General features: G+C 33.3%; 2 protein-coding genes across 28 annotated transcripts; both read right to left on the bottom strand.

Moving 5' to 3' along the window:
* Positions 1 to 685: 685 nt before the first annotated feature.
* LOC136345985 (uncharacterized) lies at positions 686 to 6,075 on the bottom strand. Of its 26 annotated transcripts, none has more exons than XM_066294770.1 (5): positions 5,878 to 6,022; positions 4,126 to 4,213; positions 3,402 to 3,595; positions 3,070 to 3,088; positions 686 to 2,069 (listed from the first exon to the last, which is right to left on the bottom strand). In XM_066294770.1, the coding sequence occupies exons 3-5, from the start codon at positions 3,573 to 3,575 to the stop codon at positions 1,930 to 1,932; spliced, it is 333 nt and encodes a 110-aa protein (XP_066150867.1). In that variant the 5' UTR covers positions 3,576 to 3,595; positions 4,126 to 4,213; positions 5,878 to 6,022; the 3' UTR covers positions 686 to 1,929. The 26 variants fall into 26 exon arrangements, with proteins under 26 accessions (XP_066150867.1, XP_066150868.1, XP_066150861.1 ...); XM_066294771.1 differs by having other exon boundaries at positions 4,115 to 4,213; XM_066294764.1 differs by having other exon boundaries at positions 3,402 to 3,598; positions 4,115 to 4,213.
* Positions 6,076 to 6,178: 103 nt separating this feature from the next.
* LOC136345982 (ETV5-related protein Ets96B-like) lies at positions 6,179 to 14,631 on the bottom strand. 2 transcript variants are annotated; one of them, XM_066294749.1, is made up of 10 exons: positions 14,405 to 14,631; positions 14,142 to 14,353; positions 12,577 to 12,649; positions 12,462 to 12,503; positions 9,995 to 10,075; positions 9,405 to 9,662; positions 7,790 to 7,867; positions 7,539 to 7,723; positions 7,379 to 7,487; positions 6,179 to 7,301 (listed from the first exon to the last, which is right to left on the bottom strand). In XM_066294749.1, the coding sequence occupies exons 2-10, from the start codon at positions 14,229 to 14,231 to the stop codon at positions 7,048 to 7,050; spliced, it is 1,170 nt and encodes a 389-aa protein (XP_066150846.1). In that variant the 5' UTR covers positions 14,232 to 14,353; positions 14,405 to 14,631; the 3' UTR covers positions 6,179 to 7,047. The 2 variants fall into 2 exon arrangements, with proteins under 2 accessions (XP_066150846.1, XP_066150847.1); XM_066294750.1 differs by lacking the exon at positions 14,405 to 14,631 and having other exon boundaries at positions 12,462 to 12,502; positions 12,556 to 12,649; positions 14,142 to 14,213.
* Between the last annotated feature and the right edge of the window lie 3,698 nt (positions 14,632 to 18,329).

An 18,329-nucleotide genomic window follows, 5' to 3' on the forward strand; every position in this document is an offset into this window, starting at 1 on the left:
CCTCATAGTCCTGACATGTTTTTTCTCTCTCAAGCATCAAACGAAGACAACCAATATAAGTTAGTAAAGAAAGATCTATTTCTTCAATGTACTCCTGAAAGAACAGAGAAAATTATTAAGTTTTCCCAAACGTTAGACAGTCAGTTATCAATCACAGATCTAAATGAATCTCAAACAGAAATTGAACCATTTGAAAGCCAATTTGGAACTGCTGTAGAAGCCGAGAAAAACGTTTCACCAAAAGTCTCTTATTTCAAAAAGAAAAAACATAAGACAAAATATAAAAAGGGTAGCATTGCCTATCAGTTACATTATGCCCTACAAGTTAAAAAGGCAAAAATAAATATTTGGCATCATGAGCAACGAAAAGAGATCTTTAAGGGGGACAGTGTAATCAGTTTTAAATGTTTAAGTTGTTGGACTGAATATGGGATAAAATTCTTAGAATGTGATAGGGTTTTCAGTGCAAAAAATAAAATATTTGTAGTGAATTTGGGTTTTACTCAAATATTAAATATTGAGTTTGAAATAGGGACTTTGTATGAACTTCATGCTCCATATGACATAGGAAGTGTTAGACATGGTGATGTAGATGTGCCTTACTACTACAGTGTTTCAAAAATCATTATATCTAAATGTTAAAGACCCTATTAAACTAGTAGGTAGATAAATGAAATGCAACCTATTAACTATGGTTCTTTTTAGTATTCTTTTACATATAAATTAACTTATACAGAGACATAACATATAAATTTACTGTTCTATGTGTATTGCTATTTGTTGACTATATGTATTACCTTCTCCATTATCTACCTATAATTAATTACATTTTATCACTAACAGAATTGATATCAGAAATTTGTATCTCACATTACTAGGAGAGCTTTTCTTTTTCAGGTTTTTATATATACTGGAACATTATTGAAGGTCCTTTCATGTTACAGTAAAAAAATAAAAGTCACTTCGAGAGGGAGACTACAATTTCTTTAGTTGGTCTGAAGTGACTGCTATTACCTACTTATTAAGGTCGATTTAATGTTCATATTGAGTTTATCCTAACTGACAAAGAACTATATAAGGGTGCCCACACTCCATTGTGAGAATCTTTATAAAAATTTGATGATACAATACTGTATCATATGGAATGTATAGATCCTACCGGTAATTCTAAAAGTACATCCTGTAAAATTTATATTCTATTCCAATAATAAATTGTTTTCGAGACATTCACATAAAAAATATTACACATTTTGAAATTTAGAAGGTCATAACATTACAAGTTATAAAGAAAATATTTTAATAAACGATGTAATGTTCCATCGAGTATGAAACACCCTGTATATAAATCGGCCTTTACTATTGATAAAATATTTGTTTTGGATTAAGTGTCTGTTAGAAATAAATTACGAATAGTTTGATTGTCTTTTGATAGGGTGTAAAAGTCTGAAATTATTATTATTATTTTATAAAGTTTTGGATTGTCTTATTTGAGACAGAGATATTTTTGCGATTTGATTAAACGAGAAGAGATTTTTTAATTGGCGGAATAAGCGAGTTTAGGTTATACATATACATTCTGCTCGAAATAGATTTAACATCAACCGTAACCGACTCCATCTATTCACACACATTTTTTTTTGTATGTATACCATTGAATTAATATTTAGTGTGGAAGATTAACATTGATGTGATCTATTAGCATTACCAAAACAGCTTTGAAAACGGTACCAACGTAAATATATAAATACTCTAAAACGGAAGTTAATGCCATATTTTCGTATAGCAACAGTTTTTCCAGATATTTCAGTTTTATATTTACTTAATTATTTTAAATCTATCAACCACAATAATTTATTACAACCACAGAGTAAAACAATGAAACCACCGCCTACCAACCACTATGTTCTGTTTATAGACCACCGACATTTTCTAATTATGATGGTTGCGAGCAATAAGAGTACTCCGCATTGTATGGGTACAATTGCATATGGTGGTAAAAATCCTGGAAGCAAACACCCGGGCAGAAGACTTGGCACGGTTAGACCACGCTCCGATTTTCTTCGTCCCATCTGTAAGAAAAAGAATCGTAACGCATCCGTTACGTAAAAAATTATATATATGTTATTTTTATAAGAGAAGTTGAAGATCTGAGGTTATACAGAGGGTGATGCATTAACATTGAGACAACCGAAAGCGAGAGAAATAGACCATGGGTATTTTTCATTTCTGGAACACATAAAAACATTCAGAATAATTGCAAATAATTAATTAAAATTTTAATTTTCTACACCCTGTATATATTCGAAACTATCCCTTTTTTTGGGGTAGGTATATTTTTTTCAAATGTCACCATTTGACATGAAACATTTCCAGCTTTCGATTATACCATTATGAATAGTTCATCCTGTATACGGGAAGACTTTTAAAATGTCAGTAATAAAACAAGGATGGGACTATTTGATGCATTATTGAATGCGAGAATCGAAGTCGGATCTGCCCAACTAGAATTGGAAATGAGCACACTGTACAAGAATTTTTGAGTTATTCAGAGTGAAAAAACTAAGCGTTGTAAAAAATTACATGCAATTTATACCTATGAAAGGGAAGAGGCTTGCAGTAAATCTGAAATTCTAGTTTATACAAGCTGATGGAACATAATAGGTTCAAAATCTGACTGAAATTGTAAATACAGCAGGATTCCTATTTAATTTTATTTATTTATGAAACGATAGGTCATGCAATCTTAAACCATAAAAGATACAAGAAAGGTTAATTCGGAATAAAATTGGGAAAAAGGTTTTATTTTTCTTCGATTAGTTTATCACCGCATCTCAAAATGATTGACACTTCATCATTTCAATTTTCTTTTTTCACAAGAAACAATTAAGTTGATTATGTTTGGCGAGTATCTTTTATAGTTATCGAAATCCCCACGGTTCAGCTCCAAAAAGGGACTAGTTGTAAATATATATTATAGAAATAAATGAAATCAATCACCTGGTTACGGTCAGCACCCGTGCATATGCAACAGGTGAAAACAGTCATGCAGAAATGTTGCATAAAACTTACTTTGAAATCCTAAAGCATCCTGCAAACAATATCATAATTTGGTTAATATGTTGGCGGTAATATTTAATGTCGGCATGCTAACTAATTTATTCTTTTCAAATTTTATTAATACATAATTACTAGTTAGGTAGCAAGTACTGTATGTACGTAGGCACATATGTATGTTCGAAAGTTAAGTCCACAACTAAACACAGCCAGTATCGAGATACGTGTATGAGCAGTGATTAAACTCCCTGTAAAAACATGCCAGGATGATGTTTCTTTCAATTTTAATGTTGAAATTGCTGAATAAATTAATAATTGTAATGATATGCAAAAAAACAGATGCTTACCAATTTATCTTTGGACCCTTTTCCGTTTCGTCTCTGTTCAGTCTCCTTCTGTGCTTCTTCGAAAAGTTCACTCAAAAATTCGTTCATATCTGCCATTTTTTGTGGGTCATTTTTGAACTGGTCTACTCTGCTCTCTAAAGACTGATTGAGCTCCAAATGCAGCATCTCGGCCATCGCTGGTAACGTTTTGTTTACTGCTAAAATTTTACAAGAAATTAATATAAACTGGTACTTTCTTGATGCGTCCCCGCTCGTCAGTATTAAAATTTTTGTTTAGTTAATTAAAAAATTATAGTAACTGGAATATTTGTGAATAAACTAGAAGCATCAAAAGTTTCGGCCGTATGATTGGGGTCTAAATATATACACTCGTTAATACATTCATCAGTCCTAAAATCCTATAAATATTACAATCGTTTACCTTTTACGTTTTCTTGTACATCAATTTGTACCTTTTAGATTTTCGTAAAGGTGCTGTGACCTAAATCAAATAAAACGAATCGATTCTCGCACACATTGGAAGCGAACGAGTCTCAATAATCGGTATATGTATAGGAAAGTTGTCTCGAACCGTAGTCTACGCTACACGACACAAATGTTAATACTACTCCAAAATAATCCTAATCACAAATTTTTCATCATTTTTTATAGTGAACTCGCGCCAATAACAGTCCATTTAATACCCGGTTGGTTATGTTTGTTATTTTACACACCATGCGCTTACGTATTGATCATTTCCACTCTGCTTCATATTTCAGTTAAGCGGTGTGCTTTGATTTCCCGGGAGAGGCTGGAAAAGGGGAAACTGTGTGCTGTAATAGAGACACATATGTCATAGAAGATGTAATAATAAACTCAATAATGAGAAATTAATAATAAAGAGCTTATTTTAAACTGTCACGTTTCAAAAGTGAAAGTGCCAAATAGTTTTTAAAATTGTAAAAATGATAATTCCATGATAATTTATTATGTAAATGTGTAAGATTTTAAATATTGTAGGAAATAATGTCATCTAATGGACGTGTATTGTTTATTACTTTATTTCATAATATCTCCTAATTTGCAAAAAATTTGTGTTCTAGACCAAAACCAACAATGTTTCTTGACAATATGGTGAACACCATCTTTATTATATATTGCCAATAGCAAATGCATTCAATACGTAATCAGTTCTGTTTTAGTATCAATAATTATAACAATCTTCTTTAAATTCCACGAAAATTCAACACAAGTTGACGACTATGAAATAATGTTACTTAAATATAATTTTCAAAGCCACTCATGATGTCGAATAAAACTGACGTTAAGTTAGAAAACGAAGAACGACATTTTTTTAACTAAACCATATAATAAGTCGTAAGTGTGATATATCGTTGAATTCGAAAAGAAATTTAAAATTTACTGAGCGTAAAATAAAGTTGGTTGACTATAAAAAAAAAACAAAATTGATTATAGTTTCGAAGAAAGAAAATGTCGAATAGAAATCTAAAATCGCTATCTTATACAGGAAAAAAAATGGCAATGAGCATCTAAAATTTATTTCAACATACCCTTTGAAATCAAATCGAGAAACAGTAAAACAGGAATCAAAACATATCTTTTTTTCAAATAAGTTTCGATACATTCGGGATTTTTCAAATTTGGAAACATGATTTTGCAGACCATAGGAAGGCGCAACTTTTCGTTGGTTTAACCACCTTCCACCTTCCTATTTCTTAAGGTTCAAGAGGTTCCTATACCGTGTATTCTTATCCGGGACAGCGTGTACACACTAAAATTGCACAAAATTATAATATTCATACTTACATTATCTAAATATTTAAACACATTTGACGTCAATGATATGATTGATGGAACTATCAATTTTTCTCTTTAAAATCGTGCCTATCAAGGTATCGATTCTTAGATCATTTTAGTGCTGCGAAGTAGTTTTCAAACACAAAATCTCCATAGCACCGTGTGCCACATCTTTAGGTATATGATATGTGGGTACAACAAAAGTATCTGAACCGATATCTTATCAGTATAATTTAGCAGGAAATTTATGGCTTAGTAACTACATATATTACTTACTGCATTATGTATATGTATACGCGGTTAACGAAATAATGGCTGTGTTATCATGTAACCCCTGTCATTTGCTTCACTCAATATGTTGTCATGTCAACCCACACCCTTATGACAACATCGATATTTACTAAATAAAATAATGCTCAGGCTGCCATAGACGAAATCCGCAAATCTAATTATTTTAGTAATTTACTGTAATTTTCTTTTTTATTAATATTTACTAAAATTTTACATTGTTCGTAAAATCTCGGAAATGAAAAACAATTTGACGACACTCCTTGCGGCATATTACAAATCTTGAAAAATGGTTATTCTTTCCTACTTAACTGATTCTGTTACTTTCCGGGATCGTGCTGTAATCGAAGATTATGATACGTGCATAATAAAAAATAATTTTAGTATTTACCTGATTTTATAATATACCAATTATTACGTTGATAAAAACAATAGAATAGCGCAGATAAGAAACGCACTTGATGCTGGACACTATTATAGAAAACAAATCTGTTTCGTTACCTTGATCAGATATAATGGTTCATCGGATACGTAATAGAATGGGAACATTTCAAACAAGCTTACAAAAGGTGTCTAGCTAAAGGTCATCGTAACATTGGTCTTATTCAAACTATTTGATATTGCGTCGATTGTGTTAGAACAACTATATAATAGTTAATTGTTTGGAAGGTATTTTGAAAAAAACACCAAAACGAATTCGAATAAGTTTAATTGAAGTTTGAAGGGAATATAATAAGTAGCGAGAATTTTAAAGCCAAAATTACTGCAAATCTATATCTCGCAGTATCCTAAAGAATCATTGAGGAAATCAATTCGTCGATTTTGATGTGCGTAAAGTGTTTGATCCGCTTGTTTATGATACGTTATCCCAATTTATTAATAATCATGGTTATTTGTCATAGAAAACAAATGTTTTTCCTTCTATAAATAAAGAAAAAACAGTAGCTGAATTTGATAAATGATTGAGGTAAATTAGTATAAAATTTCACGTAAACCGACTTTTACAAGTTACGGTGAAAAGAATATGCTAATACATGGCGACATTCCGTTTAAAAAATAATTTTTGTTAAGTCATCCATAAATTGCTACTCATAAAATAGGTGAAAATTGTCCACGCATCGACCCTTCTACGGTACAGGCCGCTGTATGTTAGGGTTGTATACGCTTTCGAATGTGTGTTTTCCTACTTTTTAGTGTCATACACACGTTAAAATAAAGAGAACGAGTTAAATGTGTCCTGTTCTAGTCCTTCGACATAGTATTACAAGAGGAAGAATATAAGGTTTTTGGTGATTGACTTTTGTCTTCACGGTGCTATTTCCATATAGACACACACTTGCATTTGTGATAAAATGAGTATTAAGTACGGCAGGATACGTTCAATTCGCCCATTTCATTTTAATCGGTGATGAGCGAAATTTAGAGCCGCACGGTAGAAACAGGTCGGACGGCTGATTCGAGAATCTTAACCAATTTACGGATAACTGTTTTGACCAACATTTTTAACGACTTGGCATATCGTACACGTACTTTCAACTAATTAAATTAAATTTCGTCAGAACTAGGTATATCTTGTGGTTCTAGAATCTTGTAGATACGGATGGAGCAAAGGTTGATAAGTGTGAGCAAGTCCGCAATTGTAAAAGCTAATCATGTCTGTGTAGGCCAAGTTGTGCGCCTCGAATTTCGGTGCCACCGACGCTGATAAATGTTCGGTTTTACTCGTGGGTTTCATACCCGAGTCTTGGTGTCCTCCATAGGCCATATTGAAGAGTGCTTCTGGATCACAAACAAACTTATACACGTATCTTTCACCTGCAAATATAGTTTTTTTGAGTGTGGACACGCATGCGCGTTACACATGGATTTTTTTAAATTGTGAGAGAACATACCTGCAACTTTTTGCATTATTCCCTTCTCGTAGTAATATCTCAGAGATCTGCTGAGTTTGTCGTAGTTCATTGCTGGGCGATTTTTTTGGGCACCCCACCGCCTGGCCACCTTTCTTGCAGAATTTTGTTATGGCAAACTTTTTTTGTTGTGGATACCTACCTCTTCTGGCTCGATCAATTTAAACTCCATCCCTCTACCAGTCCAAGCTATACAACCAGCACTGACGTCTGGAGTATCGAGCAGGGCCACCAAAAACTGCCAAAGTTGGAGAGAGCCTCTTCTTCCTGATGACGTGGTGCTCTGGAAGTTGTTCTCTTTAGGATGGTCGTTTTCGATTTTTGTATCTAGATGTAGTGGATATTCAGCACAGATATGAGAGTTATTAGTGGCAAAAAGAATTATTTGCTTACTATGGTTTGACTGTTTCCATATTGGTTTGTCCTGATTGGCCTGAGGTCGTAGGTTGTCGCATTGAGACTTAAATGGACCTGTCGAAATATATTTTAAACAAGAGGTGATGTACACATAGCTTCAAAAGTTTCGCATCACTTTGATTCTTCGATATTTTATGATGTGGTGCAAAATATGTATGAAATATATTACCGCACATAAGTATTTGCCTAGCGTTATATTTCGCATTAATCAAAACTGGGGGTACAATATCTTCAAACAAGCGATAGTTTAGTGTAGATGACGCAAAATTTAATCTTAAAATCATCTTCTAGTTCCGAGGTTAGTCTCACAATTACCTGACTTAATTAGCTTATTTCTAAAGTTTCAGGTAATATAAATGAAAGTGTTTTTGTGAACGTGGCAAAAATTGGTCATTGATACTTTTGACATTTTAATTTGAGAGGCGTTAATCATCGCTGGGAACAGTGTGTGAATCTTAAAGGAGAGGCTAAGTTCTGGAATAATCTAATATTTTCCGAAATTTTTTCTTCATTGTTAAAATGGGTACTTATGGGATCGTCCTCATATGTATATTTGCCCCGCTTTTACGTTTACCGTACACTTGGTGTTAAATCTGGCACGATAACAAAGCTAAAAAAACTTTGAAATCAGTGCTACGTTTTTAAACTAACGCTCGTTTTCAAGAGTTCGTTCTTCAAGAGAAACAAGAATTTAAATGCCTGGACATTTCTCTTAGGTAAAGGTTTTTTGTTATTCTTTGTAAGCTAGTAGATCATTGAATTTTCTAGTTTTCGGTCCTTTATCATTATTGCACATCTCGTCAATAGAACAAATTTGTTAATATGAGCATCCAAAAGAGTAGCGCAGTAAAGAATACTTAACATTTACATGCAAGATAGTAATGTTTCGTTACTTCGCTGTAACTTATAGTCAGTGTGGAAGAATGTAGAATTTGCCTGGTATTCCCAATATTATGCAAAGAGTGAAAAAGACGTGAGAAAAATGTGCTATCAGGCAATCAAAATTCATTGTAGGGTTTTAAAACCGTGCCACAGGCATTGATCGGATCTCGTAGATGAATCTATTATATTTTAAAATTGGGGATGCAAATTGGTTTTACTGAGAAATCAATAGGGAGAAGCACTGAGAGTACATTTAAAATATACTACCATCTGTTATACTATACTGTAAGAGATTCAAATGGTTCAGGTTGTTAAAACCACCGTATAGACCGTTTCCAACGTCCTCAGCTTCTTGTTGACTTAACATTGAAAGGGCCCTGCTTGCATAATCGCTTTATTAATATTGATTGCCTTCAATTAATATCTTCACCCCTGGGTTTGTTGGATTACATGGCTCCCGGATATTTGGCGAAACAGGAGAATTAAAAATCATAATAATAATTAACGTTTGGAAGTTTCATTGTAAAAGTCCGTCAATTCTAATTGAATAGAAGATTTATTTTCTGCGAGAAATAGTTGAATAATAAAAAGAGTAGTAAACTTAATTTATTTAATTTTTTTGTAGATATTTATGTTCAGTTTCATTTTCTACTTCTTTAATACTGATAGTACTTATGTCTACGTAAACGCTAAAAGCTCCAACACTCACCAGCATTTTCTTTATCACCAGGTTCTTGTTTAATCGTCTGATCGTGGGATGGATTTTCTGAGATTATCTTCGAAAGATGTTCTTCGTTATTCCTATGAATCGGCAACGTGCTTATTCTATTGTACAGAGAGTTCGAATAAAAACATCCAGAATGCTGGTAAGCGTTCGTGTAAATTTCCTGGAAGTTTTCGGTGCTGTAACTAGAATGACTGAATGGGGTCCTTGAGAAGTTAGCGTGAGACTCTTCCAGTTTGATGTCTGAAAAAAGGAATGTTTTCGTTGGGAGTATTTGAATAAACTCCCGATTTTTAGTACATCTCGCGCGTTTGTCAGTTTTTCAATGCATCATGCTGTGCGAGGGATCGACCTCTGCAGTCGAGAGTCTTTCAGGAAGCGAAACGTCAATTTATTTCGGGCATCAAAACTCCGCGGGAGTCTCAATTTTTGTCCTTTTATGTCATCTAACTTCTTCATCTTTAGAAGTTATAATTTAATGTTTGCGCTTGTCACTCGTAGGTATTAGTAAAATGAGAAATTATTGTCGAAGCTCGAAGTATGTCGTTGGCTCAAATGGGGTTTTGCAAACTCACCATTATTATTTGTGCTCTGTGTGTCGTAACCGTCCGGCTCGGGGACATATTGCTCGCTGTCGTTTGTTTCGGAGTTATGTGCTAGAAATATATAGGTCAGAAACTTACGATAAAGAATAAAAATAATAATCAATTGACATGCGTTAGAAAAGAAAATACCTGACGAGCAAAAATATTCGGTCACTTAAGAAAATATAACTAATTTGTTGAATGATGATGACTGGAGCAAGGTGCTGTTTGTAGATGAGACACGTTTTTACTTTAATGGGTCAGAGGGACGACGGGGAGCACAGAGAAGACCTGTATCAACGAGCGACTTTCATTTCGAGAATTAGTCGGCACTAAATCCAAACATTAATCCCATTGAACATGCCTGGGATGAGTTAAAACGATGTATTTAAAGCATACGGTAGCTCCAAGAACTGTCCAGGAGCTGAAAGAATTGCTATTGCAGGAGTAGAGTAACGTTGACCGGAACGCGACTTTTAATTTAATTTAAAGTGTACCTCGTCGACTTCAAACAGTCGTTAACGCAAGAGGGAATATACGTTAATAGTTTTCAATTTCGTTTGAAATGTAATAATACAATGTAATGATAATTTACAATCAGCAAATATAAGACTAAAACAAATAATTCAAAAATAAGTTGTACAATTTTTTGTAACTAAATTTTTTGCTCGCTAGAGTATTGTTCCCTCTAACACCCTTACTACAAAACATTAATGTATTTAGGTATAACAAAAACCTCTTTAACCTCGCATAAATAATTCGTATAGGATCTAATGCAAGGTAATTACTTTAGCGTAGTGTAGCTGTATCAAAACAGGCAGGAATTTCGCCTGTAAAATTCCCGAGTTGTGAGAGATATCCCTCAGGGATCATGTCGACCATTTAGGGCATTCATATTTGATAATGCTTTTAATCTTTGGATCAACAAGTAGAGAGCTTCCGTGGTTTTTCTTCAACTCTGATAATTATTTTGCCTGTACAAAACAAGCTAATATCAACACATATCTGGGGCACGATTGAAAATCACTTAACAAAAGTTTGAATTTGGCTAAGAGATAAAATTAAAAAAAAATTAAGTTCCGACTATAAAATAACGGCAATTTCAATAAGTTCTCAAAGTTTATACAAACTAATTCAGGGGGGCACTTTTTCAGTTTAGGCTGGCTTCTCTTCGAATTCTAAAACAATCTTTATGTTCAACAACCAACATGTTTCCATGAGCGTGCGACAAAAATAGCGGCCTTGTACCAAGATTCTTGAAATGCGTCATAAGCAATTATTTGTTTCTACTTTTTATCTGTCTAATTAAAATTCTACGACTGGTTTAGTTATCATTGTCATTTTGTGTCAGCACAGGATTGTGCCAAATGGTCACAAATCCTGTTGCGATACGAATTGTGGCTGTACGTAGTACGTCTATCCTACTATGCAATGAGTGTTTCAGCGGTATGAAGAAACTCAGCTGCAACAGCTGGAGATGATCGCTGTATCGTTTATATTGTTTTGAGGAACCGAACGAGAATGACAGATTTCTCTCAAACTCATCTGTGAGAAGTGAGAAATGACTTTTGAAGCTCGTACGGAGTTGGCCTTGTGCGGCTCCATCCCGCTTGCATGGTTACGATTTTTCTTGACGAGATTCGAATCACTCGATTTGTCCAGCCTGCTCGAAGTCCGGATTTGAATCCGATGGAGTATGTTTGGAATGAGATAAAGAAACGCTTACAAAGACCTATGCCGGTTCGTAGAAATTCCAAAAAGCTTTACGAAGTGCTGGTGCAAGAATGGGACAATCTCCCGCAAAATGTTATTCGAAATATACCTCGTCGTCAACAAACTGTTATCGCTACTAGAGGAGGAAATACTCGGTACTAAAATTTGCAAAAACCTTCATGTTCGAAATAAATGTATGTTCTTTAATTTCATTACTATTAATACGTTTTGCAATAAGAACAAAAATTCCTTCTCATTCATACAATCACGACAAAATTACCGCGCAAAGTTATTAATTATGTATGTTACAAGTGTTAAAAAATTGAATAAACTATAAGCTATTAAATTAAATGCAAATTGTGAGGTGACCTTAATTTTGTGCTCGTGGATATATTTAACAGAAGCCAAAAAGAGGCGGCACCTTAACAACTGTCATAGACGTAAACAAGCGAAAACTAGTAGACGTGAATGAATATGACATACGGTCCATTATTGGATCTGTGTTAGATTAACTAGATCAGTAACTAATTTTACCGCGGTTTTTTCTTTACACAAAAAAAAAACATAAACATTGCCCCATAGTCATAATAGCTGTCTTAATAAAGAAATTTTTTTTGTTATTTGAATGAAATATTCACGAAAATAGCTTTCTTCCTATTTAACCGATTTTGTCTAGTCCTACACTTTTAGAGATTGCGATGACGAACGTACTTAAAAAAATCACTCTATATGTTTCCTGTATTACCTTCTTGGTGCCACGATTCTCTCCACTCAGTAGAGAACATTCCTGAAATTGACATCATAAGTGATTTATTTCGTGATGTAACTAAATAAATGTCCCTTCTAATTTGTAGTCTTACCGGCAGAATGAGGAGTCTTGTAATGATCTTGAGTGTGCTGATAATAGGGTGATGTTGAACTGAATAAGCAACCCTGCAACAGACACTTTATAGTTGTTCATGTTTTTTCCTGAAGTTGTAGTTTCTGCACTTATTCCTAAACTTTATTAACTGATTAAAATATGCCCATCGTGTAACACGAATAAATTTATTTGCTTCATTAATCATCCACTCTTACGCCATTGTTAATAACAAAAGTTATTCAAATCAGTTCACTCGATCAATCAAAAGAAAAATAAATAAATAAATAAAACTAAACGAAACCTAAAAGTAAATCAAACAAAGGCTTTTCTCTTCGACATATTGAAAACCAGTTTCATCACCTAATGATATTGTCTCGTGAAAGAACAAAGTAATAGGGCCAAATATGACAAAAGCAAACAATGGTACGTCGACACCACAAATGGGTGTTTCATGTGTGTTTGTCGGGTGTAGGGGAAAGTAAATTAAATTGGCTAATTTATAGAAGTTAATTTTCTTTAGTAAAGGTAATATAAGTAAGAGCTTTACGGGCCACAACAACACTATTGTACGTGCGTTTATAATGATTGGATTGATATGATGCTGTTACAAAATATTATGAAGGAAGGTCAATTTCTTTTAATTCGGTTTCGAATGTACCGACATCGTTTTTCTTTTTGACCCCAATCATATTACTATAGAAAAGTTGTCACGTTTCCAAGCTATTAAATTAAGTTTTTCGTAATGAAATTTCCTTTTATCTACGAAACCAAGATGGTGTTTTCTTTTTTACCAATATTAATTTTTGTTTCGTAAAGATCGAACACAGAATTCGTGAAACCGAATGTGCTTAATTTTAATAATAATTGAGATGTACTCCGGAAAATGTACCACCATCAAATTTGATACGTCCTGTAAACGCAAATATTTGAATATTTTTACTTCTTATTTTTTTTAATAGATTATCATATGTTAAAAAAAACACCTGTCTGTGGTAAAAACAGAGAGATTTGGCATAAGGGATAATCATTTACGTTACAAGTCCAGTACTTGACTTTTTCTGTAGCAAAACACTACGAAAAATATCGCGTCATTATGACATTTTCAAAAAAGCATTTTTTGCCGCCATCTTGAATTCAAGATAAAGGGAACCTTATACTATTTTTGAATCTGAAAGTAAATATATCTGAAACCTTATCTTTAAAATATTCAAACTTTAATTTAAACCGGAAGACGTAAAGAATTCCTGTCATATGTCAAGAGAAGCAAATTATGAACATATGACATGATAAAAAATGTGTATATTAATTTTGTTACTTGAAACCTTACTTAAGTATTTAATTAAGCTACGGAAACGTAAAGATTTTAGTATAAAATAGAAAATTACATTTAATTAAATGTAGGGCTTTGACTATCAGTAAACTGTTAAAAATTTTCACTTAATCTTACAGAAATACAGATAATGTCATACAAATGACGTACAGATCCATTTTACAAAAATGAGGAAAAATGTGGAATCCGTTTCCTTTATCGCTTTAAATTTTACATGAACATGATGAACTTACCACCGGTCTTCCTAAATCACTTTGATTCGAACCCACCGACGGCACCTGCTGATCATCCTGACTCAATCCGTTTCGAACGCACAAACTCATTGACACCCCTTAATAAACTTAACCCTTTAATGTTAAAAAAACTAAATCCATACCATAATAACTGTTCGTATCATAATTCGTTGATTTACGATTGGCAATCTGATGCTTCAGCTAAGCTGGGGCTACAGGAAATAACCAACAAGTATTGGAAAAGCCGAAAAGCTGTTACATACCTGCAAGGAAAAGCTTCGAAAGTAGAGAGGGGAAGACACGCCTGTTTCCGCCCCTGCGGGGGTCTGTAAGGTAAACTGAGGCCTTGCTTTTGTACGTTAATTATTTAGATTGATTTTTAGTATTGGCAAATAAATGCTTTTTTATATTTAGTGCAATATTTATATCCATTTAAACTAATTTGCAGCTTTTATTATTATAGCTTCGGCATTTTCGGGACTCCTGATTAACTTAATGTGAACTAGACTGTTGACCAAAGCAACCGCATGATGCTCATTTTTACTTTAACTTTTAAAAAATATGATTTAAAAACGCGGCATACTTTTGCGAAACGGAATTTAAATTTCTGGTATGTGTATCCAGACAATAAGTTTATTCGTCTAGGATCTATGCCGGAGGAGTCAACATTTTGTGACCATATTTAATAGAACGGCTAAAGGGACGTTTGGTTGGATTTCGATATCTTAATGGCATATTGATAAGTCCTTGCTTTGCGTCTTGTCAAGTTTTAATATTACAAGAGTAATATGCAGAACGTTTAATATATTTAAAACATTTTTAAACGTTTGCCATTGTAAAAGCAAAGCTGCTTGCGATCCTAGTCGACGCGGCAGAACAACTGTTGACCGGGAATCAAACTAATAACTACGATTGAAAAGCATTTGTCGTGTAAAAACTAGCACAATTCCTTTAAAAGACGTGAGGTCAATGCGGGTGGCCAGCCGAGAGCGAGTTACGAGCTTAGTGCCGCCATTAAATATTAAATAGGGTTTTTTTTAGAAGATTAGATTTAGATTAGAAGATTAACGTAAATTAAAAAATGTGAGCATACTTTTTTAATTTAATTTTATCTACGAATTGAAGGATATGTAAAATATGCACAGCATTTTTTTTGCTTAAGCTTCACATTAATTTCTGAAAGAAATTTTAAAAGTAATTAAGTCTATTTTACTTAAAAACGGTGGTTCCGTAAAGTGAATGATTCGAATGATAAGGAATGTAAAGCACATTATTAAAAAAAAATTTTGATTCTATAATTATTATCATTTATTTTTTTTCTTATATTTTAAATAATTCGGGCCTCTAATCCAATAATTAAATATGTTTTACTTAAAAACTTGCCGGACCAATTTTAAATAAAAATGGTGACACTTTGATAAATAAACTGATGATTTGAATTTTCTTCTACTGTTTCAATGTGGTTTCAGCAAAATTTTCACTGGCCGTCCTGTATACAGGATCTTTTTTTTATATAAATACTAATACTTTGAAAATTATGCCGGTAATGAGAAAAACAAAAATACATTTACTATAGTGTGATAAACTCACTATCCTTTACCAAATACACTCCAAGTAATTTTTTCAATAGCACGGGCATGGTTGCGCTATATCGTTGTGAATCGACCAATCTCGTTCATTATTCAAATACTTCACACTTTTTCTCGCAAAATTTCAATTGAAATATGGTTTGTTCAATTACAGAATGAGTCGTTGGTTTTTTTTTTGTGGTTTTGAAGAACGTTGTCTTTTACGAGCCACAAAAATATTGCGCCAGCGATATCCTGAAACGAAGGAACGAACGAATCCTTCCTACATTAGGAAACTAATAGAAAAATTTGAACAAACCCAGGATACTAGATGAACTTGCCCAAAATCCACCATTGTCTATTCTTCAAGCATCTATTTTAACTGGACTATAAACAGCATGAGTCCTAAAATTTCTGAAATTACAAAACTTCATCAATACAAAATTTAACTTCATCAAGAATTGGGTGGAGATTATGCAAATCGACAAACTGCTGACTAACCAACCCCGACTACCGATAAATATTTGTTTCAGTGATAAGTGCACATATTGAAAAAAATTTTCCTAAGAACTGCACAACACTCGGTAATAATTTACTGTCTTAATTTTTAATTTGTTTTTAGTTGGTTATTGAACACTATAGATTTCAAGTGCCTCTCACAAAAAAAACATCCAAGGGCGTAACATCGGGAGACCTAGAGGGCCATTCTACCACTCCTCTACTTTCCATCCATCTTAAGGGCGTGATTATTATCTAATCACTATCTGTCTAACTGGAGAATAAAATGTGGCAGTGTCCCATCTTGTTAAAATTTTAATAAATTTTCGCCCAGTTGTAATTCCCAATTTTCGTTCAGCATTTTCTAAAATGTCACTGTAGATTTCACCGTCTAAATTATTATGAATAAAAAAAGCTCCTATGATAGCATCTGTAACGAAACATTCAGTTTTCGTGGATATAGAATGTTTTTTTCTCTCATAACATGAGCGAAGGAATTTCAATCACTTCGGATTCCACAATGGTGCTTGTTGAGAGTACCATTCAAATAAAATGCGTCAAGAGTACGCTTGCACGGAAAATAACTGACATTTCCAACACCTGTTAGAAAAAAAAAATTAATATTGAGCGGCAAATCTTATGTATTGTTCAATTAAACTAAAGCTTTAAATTCATTATCAGTTCAATTACTCATTCGTGATTGAAAACCATTTAGTTTTTTGCCTAAGAGTCTTATTTATAAATTTAGCATTTTAAGAATTATCGCGTTCGTTTGGAATCGCAATCGCAGAAACTTTGATAATATTGAAAATACGCCCGTGCTACTTAAAAAAAAATAGCTTGAGGTATATTGAGTAGAGGGTAGCGACTTCACATCATATTATGGTAGACATGTTTTTATTTCTTTTATATTTTTAAAATCCACACCCTGTATATGTAGGTGCCCATATAATATTGCCGTCGAAAGATATTTATATTTGCGCCGTTTCCCATTTCGAAATGAGCTTTTTATTCGCTGATGCCGACTTATTAATGAAATATTCAAAGGATTATTGTTTTGGTATCGCGATACTAGAGGTACGTATTGTTTTAATGGGGACATGCTTAATTGATGGAGACTAAAACCCATCCATATTTGCTAATGCATTTTTCAACAGAGAGAGAGTAATTCAACCCCGACCGGAAGGCGTGTCGAGGGCGAGCATTGGCGCGCGCGCGGACCCCCCGCGGGCCAATCACTCTTCCGGTCCAGAACGCATAATCCTCCTGGATCAAGGCCAGGAAACCGGGAAAAACGCAAAAATTCATCCTGTAGAATAATGGTACATAGTAATTCACGTTCCATATCGTTGGATAGATTTCCATTTCTATCGTGTGATGTAAAATACGATAAAATGGTTTTCTTTGAAGCATTGGTCGCTACTCTCCATAAAAAGTATCACCTGTAATTCAGAAGACCATATCATATAAAGCATGAGATATTTATGAAAGTTCATGGTATTTCTAATGTAGAAATAAAATGCTTTAACAAGAAAACACAACAATGTCATTTCAAGAACAATCACTGAAGAAAGTAAAATTCATTCGCTTACATACTATCATGTAATAAATAAATAGATGCAACACTGTAACAAAAGAGGAAATTTTAATAGCGAAGAAAAGAGGGAAAAAACATGCAGAAATAATGTATTGAAATTGCAATTCATTGAACTCAGTTTACTGTAACTTATCAGAACTCATTTATTAATGTCAATTACTTCCTTTGGACTCATATATAGTGTCCGTTTCTGGGACTCATCTATAATTAAATCGGTTAAATTGGGGCGAAGTTATGCAATTTGGAGTTCAAGAATTTGTCGTTTCAAAATATGAACAATTCGATGGTAAGTTTCGGAGATATTTGAAAAAATTGAAATTTTGGAAAAACATTTCTTTTCGACACTTTAACATTGCAAGTTTTCTTTTATTACAACGTGACGTTGTCATGTTTGAAATTCGACATTTCGAGTTTTAATTATCGATGTCGTCTTGAAGTTTTACGTTTTCGAATTCAGCTTATTTTTTGAGTACAATAGAGAGTACCTTGGAAATAATATCCAAACTTTTATCTAATAAAGAAATA

This window comes from Euwallacea fornicatus, chromosome 21 (assembly GCF_040115645.1).
Source record: "Euwallacea fornicatus isolate EFF26 chromosome 21, ASM4011564v1, whole genome shotgun sequence".
Taxonomy (NCBI): domain Eukaryota; kingdom Metazoa; phylum Arthropoda; class Insecta; order Coleoptera; family Curculionidae; genus Euwallacea; species Euwallacea fornicatus.

Excerpts from the sequence above, each read along its gene's own strand:
- LOC136345985 (XM_066294754.1), bottom strand. The coding sequence starts at position 5,066 with ATGGTCTGCAAAATCATGTTTCCAAATTTGAAAAATCCCGAATGTATC. Across the intron at positions 3,599-4,951 it reads TCTCGATTTGATTTCAAAGG|CAGTAAACAAAACGTTACCA; the intron begins GTATGTTGAAAT and ends GTAAAATTTTAG.
- LOC136345982 (XM_066294749.1), bottom strand. The coding sequence starts at position 14,231 with ATGAGTTTGTGCGTTCGAAACGGATTGAGTCAGGATGATCAGCAGGTG. Across the intron at positions 10,076-12,461 it reads AGAATCGTGGCACCAAGAAG|CACATAACTCCGAAACAAAC; the intron begins GTAATACAGGAA and ends ATATATTTCTAG. Across the intron at positions 7,868-9,404 it reads TGGTGATAAAGAAAATGCTG|GTCCATTTAAGTCTCAATGC; the intron begins GTGAGTGTTGGA and ends ATATTTCGACAG.